At 40.2% G+C, this 19,311-nt stretch overlaps 1 protein-coding gene across 19 annotated transcripts in view; it reads right to left on the reverse strand.

The window, feature by feature from the left end:
- LOC104937910 (protocadherin alpha-C2) overlaps positions 1-19,311 on the reverse strand; it is a 203,919-nt gene that overhangs the window by 135,475 nt on the left and 49,133 nt on the right. The window contains exons 2-3 of one of the 19 annotated variants that reach the window (XM_027278123.1): positions 9,780-9,784; positions 7,416-7,428 (exon numbers count right to left, since the gene is read on the reverse strand). The exons of 12 other annotated variants lie outside the window; for them this stretch is intronic. In XM_027278123.1, coding sequence (XP_027133924.1) covers positions 7,416-7,428; positions 9,780-9,784 — 18 coding nt within the window. Of the gene's footprint in view, positions 1-857; positions 3,857-3,901; positions 6,495-7,415; positions 9,939-11,241; positions 13,609-15,266; positions 17,781-19,311 lie in introns of those variants that run through there. 6 more of the 19 variants (XM_027278134.1, XM_027278163.1, XM_027278109.1 and 3 more) reach the window with 6 other exon arrangements.

Raw genomic sequence — 19,311 nt, forward strand, 5'->3', positions numbered from 1 at the left:
TTCCAAAAAACAAAACAAAACACGACAAGTAGAAAGATTAGGAGTTAGGATGTGTCTATACGGGAGCACGCATTTTGAACCAGAAATAACAGTAGTCCGATTTCAGAAAATTGTTGGTAAACGCGTCAAATATTCGAAGCCATCGCCCCGTGTGCACCCTTTCGCGAAAGAGCACCCAACTACTGACGTAGAGGACGTTCAAACGAGAGTCGTACATTTTTACCAGCAGTGACACCATGCGAGCTGACGACACAATGCAGATACATTTTAAATTGTAAAATCTTTTTATGTGACATTCACAGTACTCTGCTGAGGATGCACGCATTAATGGAAGAAAAAGTGGAGTGAATTCCCCTTTCAGAATTAACCAAACAAGGCAGACAGTAAACTATAACTGGACGTGATCTTGATTGTATAATATAATGAACAATATGAATGGAATGAATAGGAAATGAGACGTGGGAGCAAACCCTTCTAGCACCATGGACAGTGAATGCCAGCTATAACTCACGCAATATGTGTGACAGTGTATTACACCACAGTCCTGGAAGGCTCAAATAACTTTTTGGTGCAAGTGAACGTGCACAATCTGTGTGACTTTGCAAAATGTTCTTTAAGCACACATGTCAGAATATACTTATTAGCACCTGTGTTAACTATGAACTACAACTCAAAAGCCCAGAAAGTGTTATTAAGCTGAAGCTGAAGTGCCAAAGCTGTTATGCAAATAATTAAAGGCTCAAGTGTTCTTATAGATTGAATGTACTCAATTGTCTATACTCAATTTCGCATCTGCATCCTGTTTAAATGCATACACACTTATAGCCCATTTTCTAGAGTCAGACTGTTGATCTTACCTCTTCAGACGTCCGTCTCCGGTCAGGGAGCACAAGAGTATTCGCATGGCTGCCTGGAACTATAGTAGATCCTATGCTCATTCTAGGTCCAACCAACATGTACCGTTTGTCTCCAGATCTGTACTGGATGCTGTGACACAGTGTCCCGTCATAATTAGGCTCTTGTAGATATTTAGAAGTATAGTCTGTGGATTTTGAACACTGCATTGCAATCAGCACGATGATACTGATGAGGAAAAGTACAGAAACTGAGCCCAGAGTTATCATCAAGTATAACGTAACATTGTCCTCCTCGTCAACTTTAGTTGCACTTTTGACATCAGAAGCAGCAAAAGCCTCTTTGGGTTCCACAACTTTGACAATCACAGTAGCTGTTGCTGAGAGTGAAACGTTCCCATTGTCTTTCACCAGTATGACCAGTTTATGCTCAGCCTCGTCTGTCTCCGTGAATGATCGAAGTGTTCTGATCTGTCCTGTATAGCGGTCCAAAGCAAAGAGACTGTGGTCAGTAACTTCCTGCAGTGAAAACAGTAACCAGCCGTTATATCCTATATCAGCGTCATAGGCTCTGACTTTAGTCACCAAGTGTCCTGCGTTCACATTGCGGGGAATCTCCTCCACACCTTCAGCAGAACCGTTCGAGCTGACTGGATACAGGATGACTGGAGCGTTGTCGTTCTGATCCAGAATGAACACGTTCACTGTGACGTTGCTGCTTAGTGACGGAGTTCCAGAATCTGTGGCAACAACTTGGAACTGGAACGTTTTCAGAGTTTCAAAGTCAAAACTTTTCAGCGCGGAAATGTCTCCATTTTCAGAGTTAATATTAAGAAATGGTGCTAATTTATTCCCTTCCCTTTCATCTCTGAGAATATGGTAGGATATGAGTGCATTGTCATTCTCATCACCATCAAAAGCTTTAACAGAGAACACAGAGGCACCTGGTTTATTGCCCTCTGTGACATAGAAAGTATAGGGACTTACTGAAAACTCTGGACTGTTGTCATTCACATCTGAAACCAGAACGCTTATTGTCTTCTCAGTTGATAATGACGGCTGTCCAGCATCTTTTGCAACTACTGATATAATATATTGTGACGTTTTCTCTCTGTCCAGTGGAGATTTGGTGACTAATGAATACATTTTGTCTTGTAAAGATGGCGATAATGCGAAAGGTGCATCCTCATTTACAGAACAAATAACTTTTCCATTGAGACCAGAGTCTAAGTCATGTACACTGATGAGGGCAACTGTAGTTCCAGGTCTGGAATCTTCAGGGATGGAGCTTGAAAATGATGTAACTTCGATCTCAGGTGGATTATCATTCACGTCAACTATCTTGATAATGACACTTTTTTGTGTAGCCAGTGGAGCGAGACCTTTATCAGATGCTTGAATTTCAATTTCATACTTGTCCTTCTCCTCATAATCTATTAATCCTTTCACAATTATCTCACCTGTGGATGGATCTATGTCAAATAGTGTTAATAATCTATGACTAACACTGTTGCTGAAGGAATAAACTACATCTCCGTTTTGGCCATCATCTAAATCAGTTGCATTTACTTGTATGACAGTTGTGCCCACTGGAGCATTTTCATCGAGCATCACAGAATAAACGTCTCTAGTAAAAACAGGCGCGTTATCATTATTATCTAAAACATTTACTATAATATTCATTTCGCCAGATTTCGGAGGTTTCCCTCCATCCAATGCTGTCAGTACCAATGAGTGGCTTCCTGCTGCCTCCCTGTCCAAAGATTTCTGCACAACTAATATAGGTATTTTTCCATCTTCTCCTTTGTCCTTAACTTCCAAACGAAAGTGGTCGTTAGGGCTGAGTTTATACTGCTGAACAGAGAAAAGACCACCGTCTGGATCTCTTGAAGGTTTTAGCGGAACACGTACTCCAGGTAACACAGACTCGGAAATCTCCAACGTTTTCTCTTTCTCTGGAAAACTGGGAGAATGGTCGTTTATATCCAACACTTCCACTCCAACATAGTGTACTTCCAGGGGGTTTTCTAGCACTGTTTTCAGATTTATTAAACAGGTACTGCTTCGCTCGCATATCTCTTCTCTGTCAATTTTCCGGCTTACGTACAGGATGCCGTCATTCTGATCTACATGAAAAACAGGCTCGACAGCACTCGAAACAATCCGATATTTCCTGTCTTTCAACGTGCTCTTATCTAAGCCCAAATCCTTTGCTATATTTCCGATCACAGTCCCTTCGTTAACTTCCTCAGAGATGGAATACCTTAATTGCGCCGAGGCCACTGTCCACAAAAACACAGCAACCACGCAGGCGATCCACTGACTCCTCGCCCTTCTTTTCTTGCATCCTCTTTGTTCCATGATTTAAAAACAAAACCGTTATCGTTTACTCACGAGGTTAGTAAACGCGATGTAAGAAATGACTCCAACACATCCGAGTATCCATATGATCACTCTGTTAAAATGCAACTGCAAAAATGTTAAAAACACGGGGCATCAGCAGCAACGGCAGCAGCAAGCCGCAAAGCGAGTCTGCCAGTACCGAACTACAAGGAGGTGGACCCAAAATGATGACGACGAGCTAAAGTCGTTTTTTCCACGAACACACTGACACCATGCGATCTTATTGTTCACTACAAGGATATCAAATTTTCTACGACTATTTTCTAGCATAGTTGCAATAGTTTAGGTATATTTATGTTGGCTCTGTGCGTAATGGTTGTAGGGTGACGATACTCAGCTGAGGACATGCCTTCTTAAGCTGATACAACAAGTCAACAAAAAAGGAAAACTTAAATTCCATTGAATTGAGATGAAAACATCAAATCCTCCCAACACGATTGCTTCTGCCATATAATACCTCTGAATTGAATTCGTTTAATATTTATGAACATCTCTTTACAAGGTCATTTCTTCAGCTATAACTAAAGCTATGTAACAGTACACATGGAGTGTATGCAGTGAATGATTAACTGAACAAATAAATGAAAAAAAATGACAATACTATCAGTGAAAGCAAACCAGCTTTTTTTTTTTTATAATCTTACCTCTCCAGATGTTATCCTCCTGTCAGGGAGCACTAGTGTATTCGCATGGCTGCCTGGAACTATAGTAGATCCTATACTCATTCTGGGTCCGACTAGCATGTACCGTTTGTCTCCAGATCTGTACTGGATGCTGTGACACAGTGTCCCGTCATAATTAGGCTCTTGTAGATACTTAGAAGTATAGTCTGCGGATTTGGAGCACTGCATTGCAATCAGCACGATGATACTGATGAGGAAAAGTACAGATACTGATCCCAGAGTTATCATCAAGTATAACGTAACATTGTCCTCCTCGTCAACTTTAGCAGAACTTTTAACATCAGAAGCAGCAAAAGCCTCTTTGGGTTCCACAACTTTGACAATCACAGTAGCTGTTGCTGAGAGTGAAACGTTCCCATTGTCTTTCACCAGTATGACCAGTTTATGCTCAGCCTCGTCTGTCTCCGTGAATGATCGAAGTGTTCTGATCTGTCCTGTATAGCGGTCCAAAGCAAAGAGACTGTGGTCAGTAACTTCCTGCAGTGAAAACAGTAACCAGCCGTTATATCCTATATCAGCGTCATAGGCTCTGACTTTAGTCACCAAGTGTCCTGCGTTCACATTGCGGGGAATCTCCTCCACACCTTCAGCAGAACCGTTCGAGCTGACTGGATACAGGATGACTGGAGCGTTGTCGTTCTGATCCAGAATGAACACGTTCACTGTGACGTTGCTGCTTAGTGACGGAGTTCCAGAATCTGTGGCAACAACTTGGAACTGGAACGTTTTCAGAGTTTCAAAGTCAAAACTTTTCAGAGCCGAAATATCTCCATTTTCAGAGTTTATGTTTAAAAACAGACCGGTATTGTCCCCACTGCTCTCCCTCAAAATGTGATATGAAATATGCGCATTATCACTATCATCAAGGTCAGATGCCTTAACTGAAAAAACTGGTGATACTATATCATTGTTTTCGGTAATATAAAACGTATATGGACTTAGGAAAAATTGGGGTCTGTTATCGTTCACGTCTGATACAACCACAGTTATTTTCTTTTCAGATGAGAGTGGTAGCTCACCAGTGTCCTTTGCAACAATTGTAAGTTCATAAAAAGACTCATTTTCTCTGTCCAGTCTTGATTTCGTCACTATAGCGTACATATTATCTTGCAAGGATGGGGATATAGTGAAAGGAACATCCTCACGAATGAAGCAGTTAACTTTTCCATTGGGGCCTGAATCCAAATCGTTAACACCGATCAAAACTACAGTTGTTCCAATTCTGGAATCCTCGGGAACTGATTTGGAAAATGATGTAACTTCAATCTCTGGAGGATTATCGTTAAGATCCATTACCTTTATTATCACAGTCTTGTCCGTGGAAAGGGGCACAGTGCCTTTATCTGAAGCTTGTATATCAATTTCAAAGCTTTTATTTTCTTCAAAATCAATTTCCCCGGTCACTTTAATTTCGCCCGTCTTTGGGTCTATGTTAAACATTTTTTGCAAATGTACATCCACTTCTTTACCAAATAAGTAAACAATTTCGCTGTTTGCGCCCTCATCAAAATCAGTTGCATTGACTTGAATAACTAATGTGCCGGGTGCTGCGTTTTCATTCAAACTGGCAGAATATACATCTTTTGTAAAAACTGGTGAATTGTCATTAACATCAAGCACCTCGATTATTATTTCTATTGTTCCAGACCTCGGTGGCCTCCCACCGTCAATAGCTGTAAGCATTAGCTTGTGCTCTCTTATAGCCTCTCTGTCTAACTGCTTCTGTAAAACCAGAAAGGGCATCTTACGGTCCTCGCCTCTCTCCTTAACTTCCAAACGCAAGTGGTCATTGTGACTCAGTCTATACTGCTGAACACTAAACTGACCACCATCAGGGTCGCGTGCAGGTTGGAGCTGAAACCTTGCTCCCGGTAATGTGGATTCAAATATCTCCAGTCGTTTCTCTTTCTCTGGAAAGACAGGGGAATGGTCGTTTATATCCAGCACCTCTATAGCCACATAATGGATTTCTAGAGGATTTTCAAGCACGGTTTTAAGGTTGATTATACACGCGTTGCTTCGTTCACAGATCTCTTCCCTGTCCACTTTCCTACTGACATACAGGATACCGTCGTCCTTATTTAAACGAAAAGGGGGTTCTGACGTGCTGCCAACAATGCGAAACTCTCTTTCTTTTAGTGTAGCCTTATTAATTCCTAAGTCTTTCGCAATATTTCCAACAACACTTCCTTCGTTCACCTCTTCGGAGATGGAATATCTGATCTGAGCAGAGGCATCGCTGCAAAACGCAACCAAAGTCACAATGTAGACGACGCATTTCCATCGATCTATCCACGCCTGGCGTCCGCTTTGTTCCATCGTGTACAGGAAAAAATAAATGCAAAGAATAAAAATCCCGTGATCTATAATTGTACGGTCAAGAAATAATAATCCCCATCGTTCCTTTGTAAACTGCGCTCCATCACAAACAGCCCTGAGAATTGTGCTGTTAGTGTTCAAAGCATTTGCACATACTGCCAAAATACGGGGGTGGTCCTAATGGCGATGACGAAACGTTCTAGAGACACTATTTGTCATTATACCGACACCATATGATCCAGACCGTTATTGCAGCGCATGTCCAAAAAATAATAATAATCATGCAACAGGGAAAACAATGGGCAAATGAGTCAAACAGCCTATTATTTTTTAAGAAATGTTTGTGATAACAGTACTTTTTTTTCTGAAGCACAGGACTCAGTCATAATCAGTTCCCTATTTCGAATAATCTAGACTATATGAAGTCCTTATTGCCGTGGCATTTCGAAACAACAGCTGGGTTTAACCAAATACCTTCAGCACCATGGAGAGCAACACTTCTTACCGCACTCAGATAAGTCTGCATAGGTTACAGTATGTGCTGTGTTTGGTGACACAATGGCTCCGTACCTTAACGGTATGGAAACCTACATGAAAATACTTGCAACTATCTAACAAGAAGAAGACGAAAGAAAGAAGAAGTGTTATAAATAGGGCAAAACTAATTGATGTTAGTTAGACAAGGTAGGATGCGGTTTATGGCCTGCAACAAGTGTAAAATGCCAAAGAGTGCTCAATTCAAAACTGTGTATGAGAAGTCAGAATGCTGATAGGCCTTTCCAAATTAGTGACAAAATGCATGAATAAGAAATTACTATTAAATGCCTGATCACTGTTAACAGAATTGTGTCCAACTTGACCCATATAGAAGAAATCTGCAGTTAAAATAACAAAGAATCACACCTGCAATGTAAAGCCAAACGTACAGCCAACAGATTAAACGCCATACTCAAACGGCAAAATGAAAACATCGCCCGATGTAGGCATACACGATAGTATATATGTCATAACCAAACAAACAAATCAAATAATCACTAAACCAGACAGTTCTCATGAAACTTTTTTGCCAAAAAACAAACTAGCCCTTAAAAGTTTACTTTCCACTTCACAACAAACTTCACAACAGATAGTGTTTGCTTGTTTAAATGTGTCTTACCTCTCCAGATGCCCTCCTCCTGTCAGGGAGCACCAGTGTATTTGCATGGCTGCCTGGAACTATAGTAGATCCTATACTCATTCTGGGTCCAACTAGCATGTACCGTTTGTCTCCAGATCTGTACTGGATGCTGTGACACAGTGTCCCGTCATAATTAGGCTCTTGTAGATATTTAGAAGTATAGTCTGTGGATTTTGAACACTGCATTGCAATCAGCACGATGATACTGATGAGGAAAAGTACTGAAACTGATCCCAAAGTTATCATCAGATAAAAAGTCACATTGTCCTCCTCGTCAACTTTAGCAGAACTTTTAACATCAGAAACAGCAAAAGCCTCTTTGGGCTCCACAACTTTGACGGTCACAGTAGCTGTTGCTGAGAGTGAAACGTTCCCATTGTCTTTCACCAGTATTACCAGTTTATGTTCAGCCTCGTCTGTCTCTGTGAATGAGCGAAGTGTTCTGATCTGTCCTGTATAGCGGTCCAAAGCAAAGAGACTGTGGTCAGTAACTTCCTGCAGTGAAAACAGTAACCAGCCGTTATATCCTATATCAGCGTCATAGGCTCTGACTTTAGTCACCAAGTGTCCTGCGTTCACATTGCGGGGAATCTCCTCCACACCTTCAGCAGAACCGTTCGAGCTGACTGGATACAGGATGACTGGAGCGTTGTCGTTCTGATCCAGAATGAACACGTTCACTGTGACGTTGCTGCTTAGTGACGGAGTTCCAGAATCTGTGGCAACAACTTGGAACTGGAACGTTTTCAGAGTTTCAAAGTCAAAACTTTTCAGAGCCAAAATATCTCCATTTTCAGAGTTTATGTTTAGAAATGAAGCCAGATTATTTCCTTCACTTCCATCTCTGAGGATATGGTAGGATATGAGTGCATTGTTGTTCTCATCACGGTCAAAAGCTTTAACAGAAAACACAGAGGCTCCTGGATCATTACCTTCGGTGACATAGAAAGTATAGGGACTCAGTGAAAATTCTGGACTGTTGTCATTCACATCAGACACCTCAACGCTTATCATCTTTTCGGATGATAATGGAGGTTGACCAGTGTCTTTTGCAGTTATTGTTAGATCATAATGTGACTGTTTCTCTCTGTCTAGAGGCAATTTGGTGACTAATGAATACATTTTGTCTTTCAATGATGGTGATAAAGCAAATGGAACACCCTCACCTATAGAACAAATAACTTTTCCATTGAGTCCAGAGTCCAGGTCATTCACACTGATAAGAGCAACTGTAGTTCCAGGTCTGGAATCTTCAGGAATTGAGCTTGAAAAAGAGGTAACTTCAATCTCAGGCGCATTGTCATTCACATCAACTATTTTGATAATAACACTTTTTTCTGTCGTTAGAGGAGCAAGCCCTTTATCTGATGCTTCAATTTCAATTTCATACTTGTCCTTTTTCTCATAGTCTATAAGACCCTTGACAATTATCTCGCCTGATGAGGGATTAATATCAAAAAGCGTAAATAAATTATTACTCACACTGTTACCAAATGAGTAATACACCTCTCCATTCTGGCCTTCATCCAAATCAGTTGCATTCACTTGTACGATAGTGGTACCTACTGGAGTATTTTCAAACAGTGAAACGGAGTAAATATCCTTAGAGAAAACAGGCGTGTTATCATTTACATCCAAAACATTGACGATAATATTCATTTCGCCAGATTTCGGAGGTTTACCTCCATCCAGCGCCGTCAGGACTAATGAGTGACTTCCCCCTGCTTCCCTGTCCAAAGATTTTTGCAAAACCAATATTGGTATTTTACCATCTTCTCCTTTATCCCGAATCTCCAGACGGAAGTGATCGTTTTGGCTGAGTTTATATTGCTGCACGGAGAAATGTCCAATGTCTATATCCCGTGCAGGTTTTAGCTGAAATCGTGCTCCTGGTAACACGGACTCAGAAATTTCTAGCCGTTTTTCTTTCTCTGGGAAATTAGGAGAATTGTCATTTATATCCAGCACCTCCACTTCAACATAATGGACCTCCAGTGGATTTTCTAACACTGTTTTCAGATGTATTACACACGTATTACTCTGTGCGCACACCTCTTCTCTGTCGATCTTTCGGCTCACATACAGAATGCCATCGTTGTTATTTACATGGAAAAGAGGATCCGCAGTACTAGAAACAACCCGATACTTTCTGTCTTTCAGAGTGCTTTTGTCTAATCCCAGATCTTTTGCTATATTTCCGACCACTGTTCCTTCGTTGACTTCATCGGAGACGGAATATCTTATTTGCGCCGAGACCACGCTCCACAAAAGCACAGCAACCACGCAGCCGACCAAATATCCTCTCGCCCCTTGTCCCTCGTATCTTCTTTGTTTCATGGTTACCCTCGATGTCATCAGTTATCTCACAAGAACAAAAACTGCATTACAAAGATAGAATACGACACATCCAGGTATGAAAACATTAATCCCCTCTTTACAAGACAGCAGGGTAAAAGAGTATATCCAATGACAGCAGTAATCTCAGAAACGACTGTGTTAACATCGAACTGACGAAGCTATGAAGAGGTGGAACCAAAATGTTCTGACGACAAGCTGCTCATGCAATACAGACTTTTTCCTGTTACACTGACACCATGCGACCTCGATTCTCACTGCAGAAAATCAAAAGCAAGTCTCACTTTAGCCCAATAGTAGATTCTGTGTGTGTGATTGAGTGTTATTTATGTTGAAACAGTACCAAAATAAATATTGTGTGGAATGTAAATCGATGAGGAGGCTGCTCACTTTTAACATTTTCATGAATAGCCTAATACTGTTTACTTCATATGATTACGGTATATGAAGTAAAACACCGAGATGAAGTCACTGTGGTTTGATATCATTTATGTACACCTACTGGGAATTGAGAGCGAACATGCTCAGCTCCATAGACGGTGATTATCAGTTACTGCTTATGTGCAGCTACATTTAGTACTATTCTACTTCAAGTTTGTTGATAATGTGTTGTGGACACTGGCTTATTTAACTTTTACCATGCTGACTGTGATTAATATATAGTAAAGAGGTGCTGATGAAGCCCACTCATTTATTCAAATATCAGCTGGCTCTTGTTTGATTGAAGAAGGATTTTCCTAGTTTAATTATGCCTAAGGAAAATGTGGCTGCATGATCAATTGCAGTCAGAAAAAAAGATCCTACAATTGTAAAAAATATATATATATGTTGATGGAAAAACAATATGAAACGAGAGAAAATAAGATCCAGTCTGATTAGCAGTTTATATCAAAGTAGTCCATGTTAATCTCTATAAATATGTAAAAACAAATATGTTCAGAAACAAGACTCAAACTTGCCAGGGAGAACTAAATAGTTGCCAGTTTTCAAAAGTATTGCAAGGTCTCGCATAGTAGAGTATCAAATATGTGCAGTGATAAAAATAATTAAATGGTCTCCAGACATGCCACAGCTTTTAGAAATAACAGAAATGATGTTAAAAAGAAATCTGAAATGTGAATTTACATTCACCTTTAAGCCATCAAAAGTTTTTCCTGGGCTCAACAAGATCACAATGTTCCCTCTATCTTAATTGAAACTGTTTTGTCTGAATGGCTAGTCCATAGCACAATGCTATACTTCCTGCATTCATGTAATATTAGAAAATAAAAAGGTAGACAGTGAAAACCAGATCAGATACCATCAACTATAAATGTTGAGGTTATTTATTGAGTATAAAAAGTTTTGCTGGATGTATTTATTGGAAACAAGTTGACTTCCACAAAACATAGTTGCTAGTGCCCAATGTTTTATTATGAATGTAATGTTTTTTTGGAAAAAAATGTCTTACCTCCCCAGATGTTCTCCTCCTGTCAGGGAGCACGAGTGTATTCGCATGGCTGCCCGGAACTATAGTAGATCCTATACTCATTCTGGGTCCAACTAGCATGTACCGCTTGTCTCCAGATCTGTACTGGATGCTGTGACACAGTGTCCCGTCATAATTAGGCTCTTGTAGATATTTAGAAGTATAGTCTGTGGATTTTGAACACTGCATTGCAATCAGCACGATGATACTGATTAGAAAAAGTACTGAAACTGATCCCAAAGTTATCATCAGGTAAAATGTTACATTGTCCTCCTCGTCAACTTTAGCAGAACTTTTAACATCAGAAGCTGCAAAAGCTTCTTTGGGCTCCACAACTTTGACAGTCACAGTAGCTGTTGCTGAGAGTGAAACGTTCCCATTATCTTTCACCAGTATGACCAGTTTATGCTCAGCCTCGTCTGTCTCCGTGAATGAGCGAAGTGTTCTGATCTGTCCTGTATAGCGGTCCAAAGCAAAGAGACTGTGGTCAGTAACTTCCTGCAGTGAAAACAGTAACCAGCCGTTATATCCTATATCAGCGTCATAGGCTCTGACTTTAGTCACCAAGTGTCCTGCGTCAACATTGCGGGGAATCTCCTCCACACCTTCAGCAGAACCGTTCGAGCTGACTGGATACAGGATGACTGGAGCGTTGTCGTTCTGATCCAGAATGAACACGTTCACTGTGACGTTGCTGCTTAGTGACGGAGTTCCAGAATCTGTGGCAACAACTTGGAACTGGAACGTTTTCAGAGTTTCAAAGTCAAAACTTTTCAGAGCGGAAATGTGACCGTTATCTGAATTTACATTCAGGAAAGACGTCATATCACGCTGCAGGCCATCACCTCTCACTATGTGGTACATTATTGCTGCATTTTCATTTAGATCATCATCAGTAGCACTTACAGAAAATATCGATGCGCCCGGGGCATTGTTTTCCACTAAATACAGTTCAAATGGATTCTGGCTGAAATTTGGTCTGTTGTCATTCACATCAGACACCTGAACACTCAAGGTTTTTACAGTGGAAAGTGGAGGTTCACCACAGTCGGTAGCTGTTATTGTGATGTCATAATGGGACAGAGTCTCTCGGTCTAAACGCCCCTTTGTGACAAGAGAGTACATGTTTTCCTCAATCGAAGGCGTCAAATCAAACGGAACATTACCTGAGATTTTACAAATAACTTTCCCATTCATGCCCGAATCTCTGTCAGTAACACTGATGAGAGAGATAACCGTGCCAGGCTTTGAATCTTCTGGGACTACGTTAGACAGTGACGTTACTTCAATATCTGGCTTATTGTCGTTCACGTCTTTTATTTTTATCACAACTCTACTTTCAGCAGTCCAAGGTGGCTGGCCTTTATCTGATGCCTGCAATTCTAGTCTGTAAACCTCCGTGTCCTCAAAGTCCACGTTTCCTTTCACTCGAATCTCTCCAGTGACGCTGTCTAATTCAAATGTGTCATGCACTTTTTTCTTTTGCGTTTTTCCAAAGATGTATACAATATCACTGTTTAAACCTTCATCTAAATCTGTAGCGTTTATTTGTATGACAAGAGTTCCAATCGGGGCATTTTCATCTAATGACACAGTATATATATCTTTGCTGAACACAGGTCGATTATCGTTTGTATCCAGCACAGTTATGGTTAAATTCAGGCTCCCAGATTTCGGCGGACTGCCCCCATCAAGAGCTGTTAACACGAAATGATGTTCTGCCTTTTGCTCCCTATCCAACGCCTTTTTCAGCACTAAAGACGGTATCTTGTCTTCCTCGCTATCTCTGATTTCGATATCAAAAAATTCATTTGGGCTCAGTTTATATAATCGGACTGACTGTGTACCGACATCGGGGTCTCTCGCCGCATGAATTTGGAAACGAGTACCCGGAGGAGTGTGCTCCGCTATTTCCAGGCGCTGCTCGCGTTCTGGGAAAGTGGGTGAATGGTCATTAACATCCGTTATTTCAACGCCAACGTAATGTATTTCCAGCGGACTTTCAACAACAATTTTCAGATTTATCAAACAGACCTTGTTTCCACCACAGAGCTCCTCCCGGTCCATGATTTGTCCAACATACAACACTCCATTGTTTTGATTTAACTGAAACAGAGAGTGATTGGGCCCCGAAACAATGCGAAACCGCCTGTCTTTTAAAGTACCAATGTCAAGCCCTAAATCCTTTGCAACATTTCCAACAGGTGATCCCACTTGTATTTCTTCTGGAACAGAGTATCTTAGCTGAGCCAAAATCCGCTCCACAAAACACAGCAACAAAATCCCGGCAAGCCACCAGCACTTCACTCGGCGCCTTTGTCCTCGTTCTCCCATTGTGAAGCCAAAAATGAAGGATTTCTTTGTAGGCAAATGCAGTGATCCAATTCCTCATCAGACAAGTCCAATCGGACCCATTGTACGACTCTCAAGCAGGAGCTTTCACACACAAATTTTAACCGCTATTCTTATTATTCAAAACCTAGACTACGATGTGTACTCCGTCAGCATACCACCTCCATCAGATATGACCCAGAGATGGGCAGGGCCTCTATGAAATGAGCACCACAACCATTATGCCACACTGACACCATGTGGACAGTGGGTTACAATGCTAGATTATAAGTGTTTACTTCAGTACTATCTCCTCTATTCCAATCTACTGTTATATGCTGATCGAGTAGTAAACGGCCACATGATGAGATGATGAGCTAAAACGCCCCCATATCCCACTCTGTGAAGGATGCTCATGTTAGCCTCTTCCAGCATATGTACTACATGTTTGCTATTTTCTCAGGAACTCCCAATCAGCTTTTGACTAGGGTTTGTGTTTTTGTATAATTGATAAAGGAAATAATAGCACCTGTAAGTAGATGCAGTATTAAATTACTTGTAACCCTCAAATTCTGTCCATACCATAATAAAGCAAGGATGGAAGAGAAACGCACTGTAAATCTGCTTCACAGCTTTGCTTGTTCAATACACTATGGATGCACCTTGATTAATACAAACAAGTGGCTGTACGTAGGAATACGACCTGAAGGGAAACAACAAACTTTAATCAGAACAACAGGTCAGAACGCAAAGATCTATCTGCCATTAATTTTATACCCAAAACAACAACAACGACAATATCTTGAAAATAAAATTTCAGAACCATGGACAGCACAATTTCAAACCAGCAGTGTCAAACAACAAATATAAGTAAAAATTGATATGGGCAATAATTTAATAGTGGTGTACGACTGCATTCTGTAAATAATTAAGAGCAAATAATCTTATTCATTTTATAGGAAGTATAAGTAATCCAGAATATGTTACAATATAAAACTGATGACAATTTAGTTTCAAAGGTGTGCAAATAGACTTTTCATAATACAAATGAATATAAATCAGTAGATTCAACAGTGTACAAGATATACCCAGATTTATGAAATACAATAGAGTAGTAATAAAAAAGCAATTGCTTATTGTACGTTGGCTAAAATACAAACCAGAAGTTTGGCTATTAAAGTCCACCAATGAAATTCATTACGCTTTAAAACGAAACGTACATTCCATATTAAAAAAGACCACAATAGGCTGCAGAGTGACTGTCAGCACCATGGACAGCGCTACGAAATTAGCCGTTATGTTGGTAGATCATTCCTCGTGATGTGTCCTAAATGTCTTCCTTAAAAAGTCATGCCAACTGAAACTTGATTTCCAACTTCAATGTATGACCAATAAAGTTAGTTTAAACACATGTGAGAGTACTATACGATATAAATAATGGATAATGCCGTAACATATGGTGTCTTGTTAGTAACTTAAAAACATTTTCTAATTTCTACAGAGACAAAAAGGGACATTGACAAAACTTCAACGTATTACAAATATTACTTGCAATATGCGTTGGTGTATTTCTGAAAGAAATCGTGTCAGTTCAGTAGAAGTTATTTTAATGCTCATGAAAATAATATATGAGTGTTTGAAAAATAGCGTCAATTAAATACGAAACATGGGCTTACCTCTATAGACGGACGTCTCCTGTCAGGAAGCACGAGTGTATTTGCATGGCTGCCCGGAACTATAGTAGATCCTATACTCATTCTGGGTCCAACTAGCATGTACCGTTTGTCTCCGGATCTGTACTGGATGCTGTGACACAGTGTCCCGTCATAATTAGGCTCTTGTAGATATTTAGAAGTATAGTCTGTTGATTTTGAACACTGCATTGCAATCAGCACGATGATACTGACAAGGAAAAGTACTGAAACTGAGCCCAAAGTTATCATTAGATAAAAAGTCACATCATTCCCGTCATCATCCTTTGATGCACTTTTAACATCAGAAGCAGCAAAAGCCTCTTTGGGTTCCACAACTTTGACAGTCACAGTAGCTGTTGCTGAGAGTGAAACGTTCCCATTGTCTTTCACCAGTATGACCAGTTTATGCTCAGCCTCGTCTGTCTCTGTGAATGATCGAAGTGTTCTGATCTGTCCTGTATAGCGGTCCAAAGCAAAGAGACTGTGGTCAGTAACTTCCTGCAGTGAAAACAGTAACCAGCCGTTATATCCTATATCAGCGTCATAGGCTCTGACTTTAGTCACCAAGTGTCCTGCGTTCACATTGCGGGGAATCTCCTCCACACCTTCAGCAGAACCGTTCGAGCTGACTGGATACAGGATGACTGGAGCGTTGTCGTTCTGATCCAGAATGAACACGTTCACTGTGACGTTGCTGCTTAGTGACGGAGTTCCAGAATCTGTGGCAACAACTTGGAACTGGAACGTTTTCAGAGTTTCAAAGTCAAAACTTTTCAGCGCTAAAATATCTCCATTTTCAGAGTTTATGTTTAGAAATGAAGCCAAATTATTTCCTTCACTTCCATCTCTGAGAATATGGTAGGATATGAGTGCATTGTCATTTTCATCACGATCAAAAGCTTTAACAGAAAAGATAGAGGCTCCTGGATTATTACCCTCGATGACATAGAAAGTATAGGGACTCAGGGAAAACTCTGGACTGTTGTCATTCACATCTGAGACCTCCACGGTTATTGTCTTTTCAGATGATAGCGCAGGCTGACCAGCGTCTTTTGCAGTAATTGTCAGATCATATTTGGTCTTTTTCTCTCTGTCCAAAGGAGATTTTGTCACCAATGAATACATTTTGTCTTTCAATGATGGTGATAAAGCAAATGGAACATCCTCACCTATAGAGCAAATTACTTTTCCATTGAGACCAGAGTCCAGGTCATTCACACTGATAAGAGCAACTGTAGTTCCAGGTCTGGAATCTTCAGGGATGGCGCTTAAAAATGATGTAGATTCAATCTCAGGTGCATTATCGTTTACATCAACTATCTTGATAATGACACTTTTTTCTGTTGTTAGAGGAGCGGAACCTTTATCGGATGCTTGGATTTCAATTTCATATCTGTCTTTCTCCTCATAATCTATTGAACCTTTAACAATGATCTCTCCTGTCAGTTGATGTATATCAAATAGGTTCAATATGTTTTGATTCATACTGTTGCTAAATGAGTAAACTACTTCTCCGTTAGTGCCGTCATCTAAATCAGTTGCATTCACTTGTATGACCGTGGTGCCTACTGGAGCATTTTCATCGAGCATCACAGAATAAACATCTTGAGAGAAAACAGGCGAGTTATCATTAACATCTAAAACATTTACTATAATATTCATTTCGCCAGATTTCGGAGGTTTACCTCCATCCAGTGCTGTCAGCACTAATGAGTGACTTACTGCAGTCTCCCTGTCTAAAGATTTTTTAATAATTAGTATAGGTATTTTACCATCTTCTCCTTTATCCTTAACTTCCAAACGGAAGTGATCGTTTTGGCTGAGTTTATATTGTTGCACAGAAAAATGACCACTATCTTGATCCCGTGAGGCTTTTAGCTGAAATCGTGCTCCTGGCAACACAGACTCAGAAATCTCCAGTCTTTTTTCTTTCTCCGGGAAATTAGGAGAATGGTCATTTATGTCTAGTAACTCTACTTCAACATAATGGATTTCCAGTGGGTTTTCTATCACGGTTTTCAGATGTATTACACACGTATTGCTCTGTGCGCACACCTCTTCTCTGTCAATTGTCCGGCTCACATACAGGATGCCGTCGTTTTGATTTAGATAGAAAAGAGGATCCACAGAACTAGAAACAATCCGATACTTTCTGTCTTTAAGCATGCTTTTATCTAATCCAAGATCTTTTGCGATGTTTCCGACCACAGTTCCTTCGTTAACTTCCTCAGAAATGGAATATCTTATTTGCGCTGAGGCCACGCTCCACAGAAGCACAGCAGCAACGCAGCCGACCAAATATCCTCCCATCCGTAGTGGCTTACACCTTCTTTGTTCCATGGTTCAAATCCGAAATCACGAATCCATCACAAGAACAATAACAACGTTGTAAAAACAGAATCCAACACTTTCATAGATGTATATGCAGTCCTTTCCTACATAGTCAGGAATAGTAGCAAACAGCGTATTAAGGTAGAAAACAGGATTGTGTTAATATCAAAGTGAAAATGATGTCAAGAGGTGGAACCTAAATCTAATGACGACAATGTCGGTTACTCCTGACTTTTTAAGTTACACTGACACCATGCGACTAAACGTCTCGCTGCAGAGAAGTCAAATTGCTTTGTAGCACATTAGAATACATTTCAATCGTTTCGGAGTTGCCGCGAATCCTTGGCCAGGCGTAGTCTATTAACTTCAAATAGATTAGGAGGTGGACTTTTTCTCAGTAAACAGGGAAACGAAAGATATCCTTCAAGTAAAGCTAGAAAACAAACACCATTCAAAGTGTTTCGAAGATTATGCAGAACAGTCTTTACTTTTTTTTTTTTTTTTGGTATGATTAAGTTGTACGAATCAAATCACCGAGATTATGTCGCAGTGTGGTTTAAGGTTTCTTAAATTTCATTAACAGTTATTGGAAAATGAGCCCAAATACTTTCAGAACCAGGGACAGCAGTTATCACTGACTGTAACTGGGTCTACTTAGTCAAAGTATGATAATACTGTTTTAAGTTCATTGTACAACAATGCACCATAAACACCAGCATAATTAACTTTGTAATGCTGCCATTTACACACCTAATGCAGAACGCTCCTTTGTCTGCAATCAATCATGAGTTGGGAGCAGGACTCTCCATATTTAAACACACAAGCAACAATTACTGAACTGTATCTACACAATAAGAGCATCCAAATTGTTTAGATATCCTACAGTGTAAAAAAGATGATTTGAAAACAGAGACAATTTGAAAAGAACAGCAAGAAATCAATGTAAAAAAAAAAAAAAAACAACATTGTAAAATAAAACTGGAACATTTCTAAAGAAATTTTGAGTGTGCCTGACGCTGGCCCTGTCATGCCCATACATTATTATTGACACTGCTCAGCAAGTACAGTATTAATACAACAAGATGTCATCATTGCCTTTCAGGCATAAATTTGAATGGACTCTTATTTTGTAAGACTATGTGTGTGTTTGTCTGTTTGTCTGTCTGTCTGTGAGAGAGAACTACAGAATAGCAGACATTCAAAATGTATTATTAACAGTTATTAATATTAGACAGAGACTTCAATGATGTTAGTTACACTCAGGCTTGTGAGTTTCAGCCCAGTAACCAGCTCCCCTGCAGTCCACCAATCAGAGCAGAGCAATTAACCGCAGCTGTGCTCTGTCTGTGTGTGAATGACTGCTGAGAGACACAGAAAATCTTAAAATGAACCCCCTCGAACTAGTGGCCACTAAGTCCAAACCGTAGCTCGTATCAAACAGCCAAAATGACTGTGAGCATCATCATCATGTCCATGCCGAACTGCAGTGACTAAAGTTTAAAAATGTGACCTGGGGAGATTGAAAAAGAACAGATGTTCCCTGCTCCTTTCTCCTCTCCAATTTACATGGCCATTAATTGGGCCGTGGGTGTGTGTTGCTGATGAGCCAAAACTATACATCTGCAAGAAAAGGAAACTATCAAAGTGTGCAAATCCAAAATCGTAAAAAAGAGTAGTCAGAATACTAATTGAACTT

Source organism: Larimichthys crocea, chromosome I (assembly GCF_000972845.2).
Source record: "Larimichthys crocea isolate SSNF chromosome I, L_crocea_2.0, whole genome shotgun sequence".
Classification (NCBI taxonomy): domain Eukaryota; kingdom Metazoa; phylum Chordata; class Actinopteri; family Sciaenidae; genus Larimichthys; species Larimichthys crocea.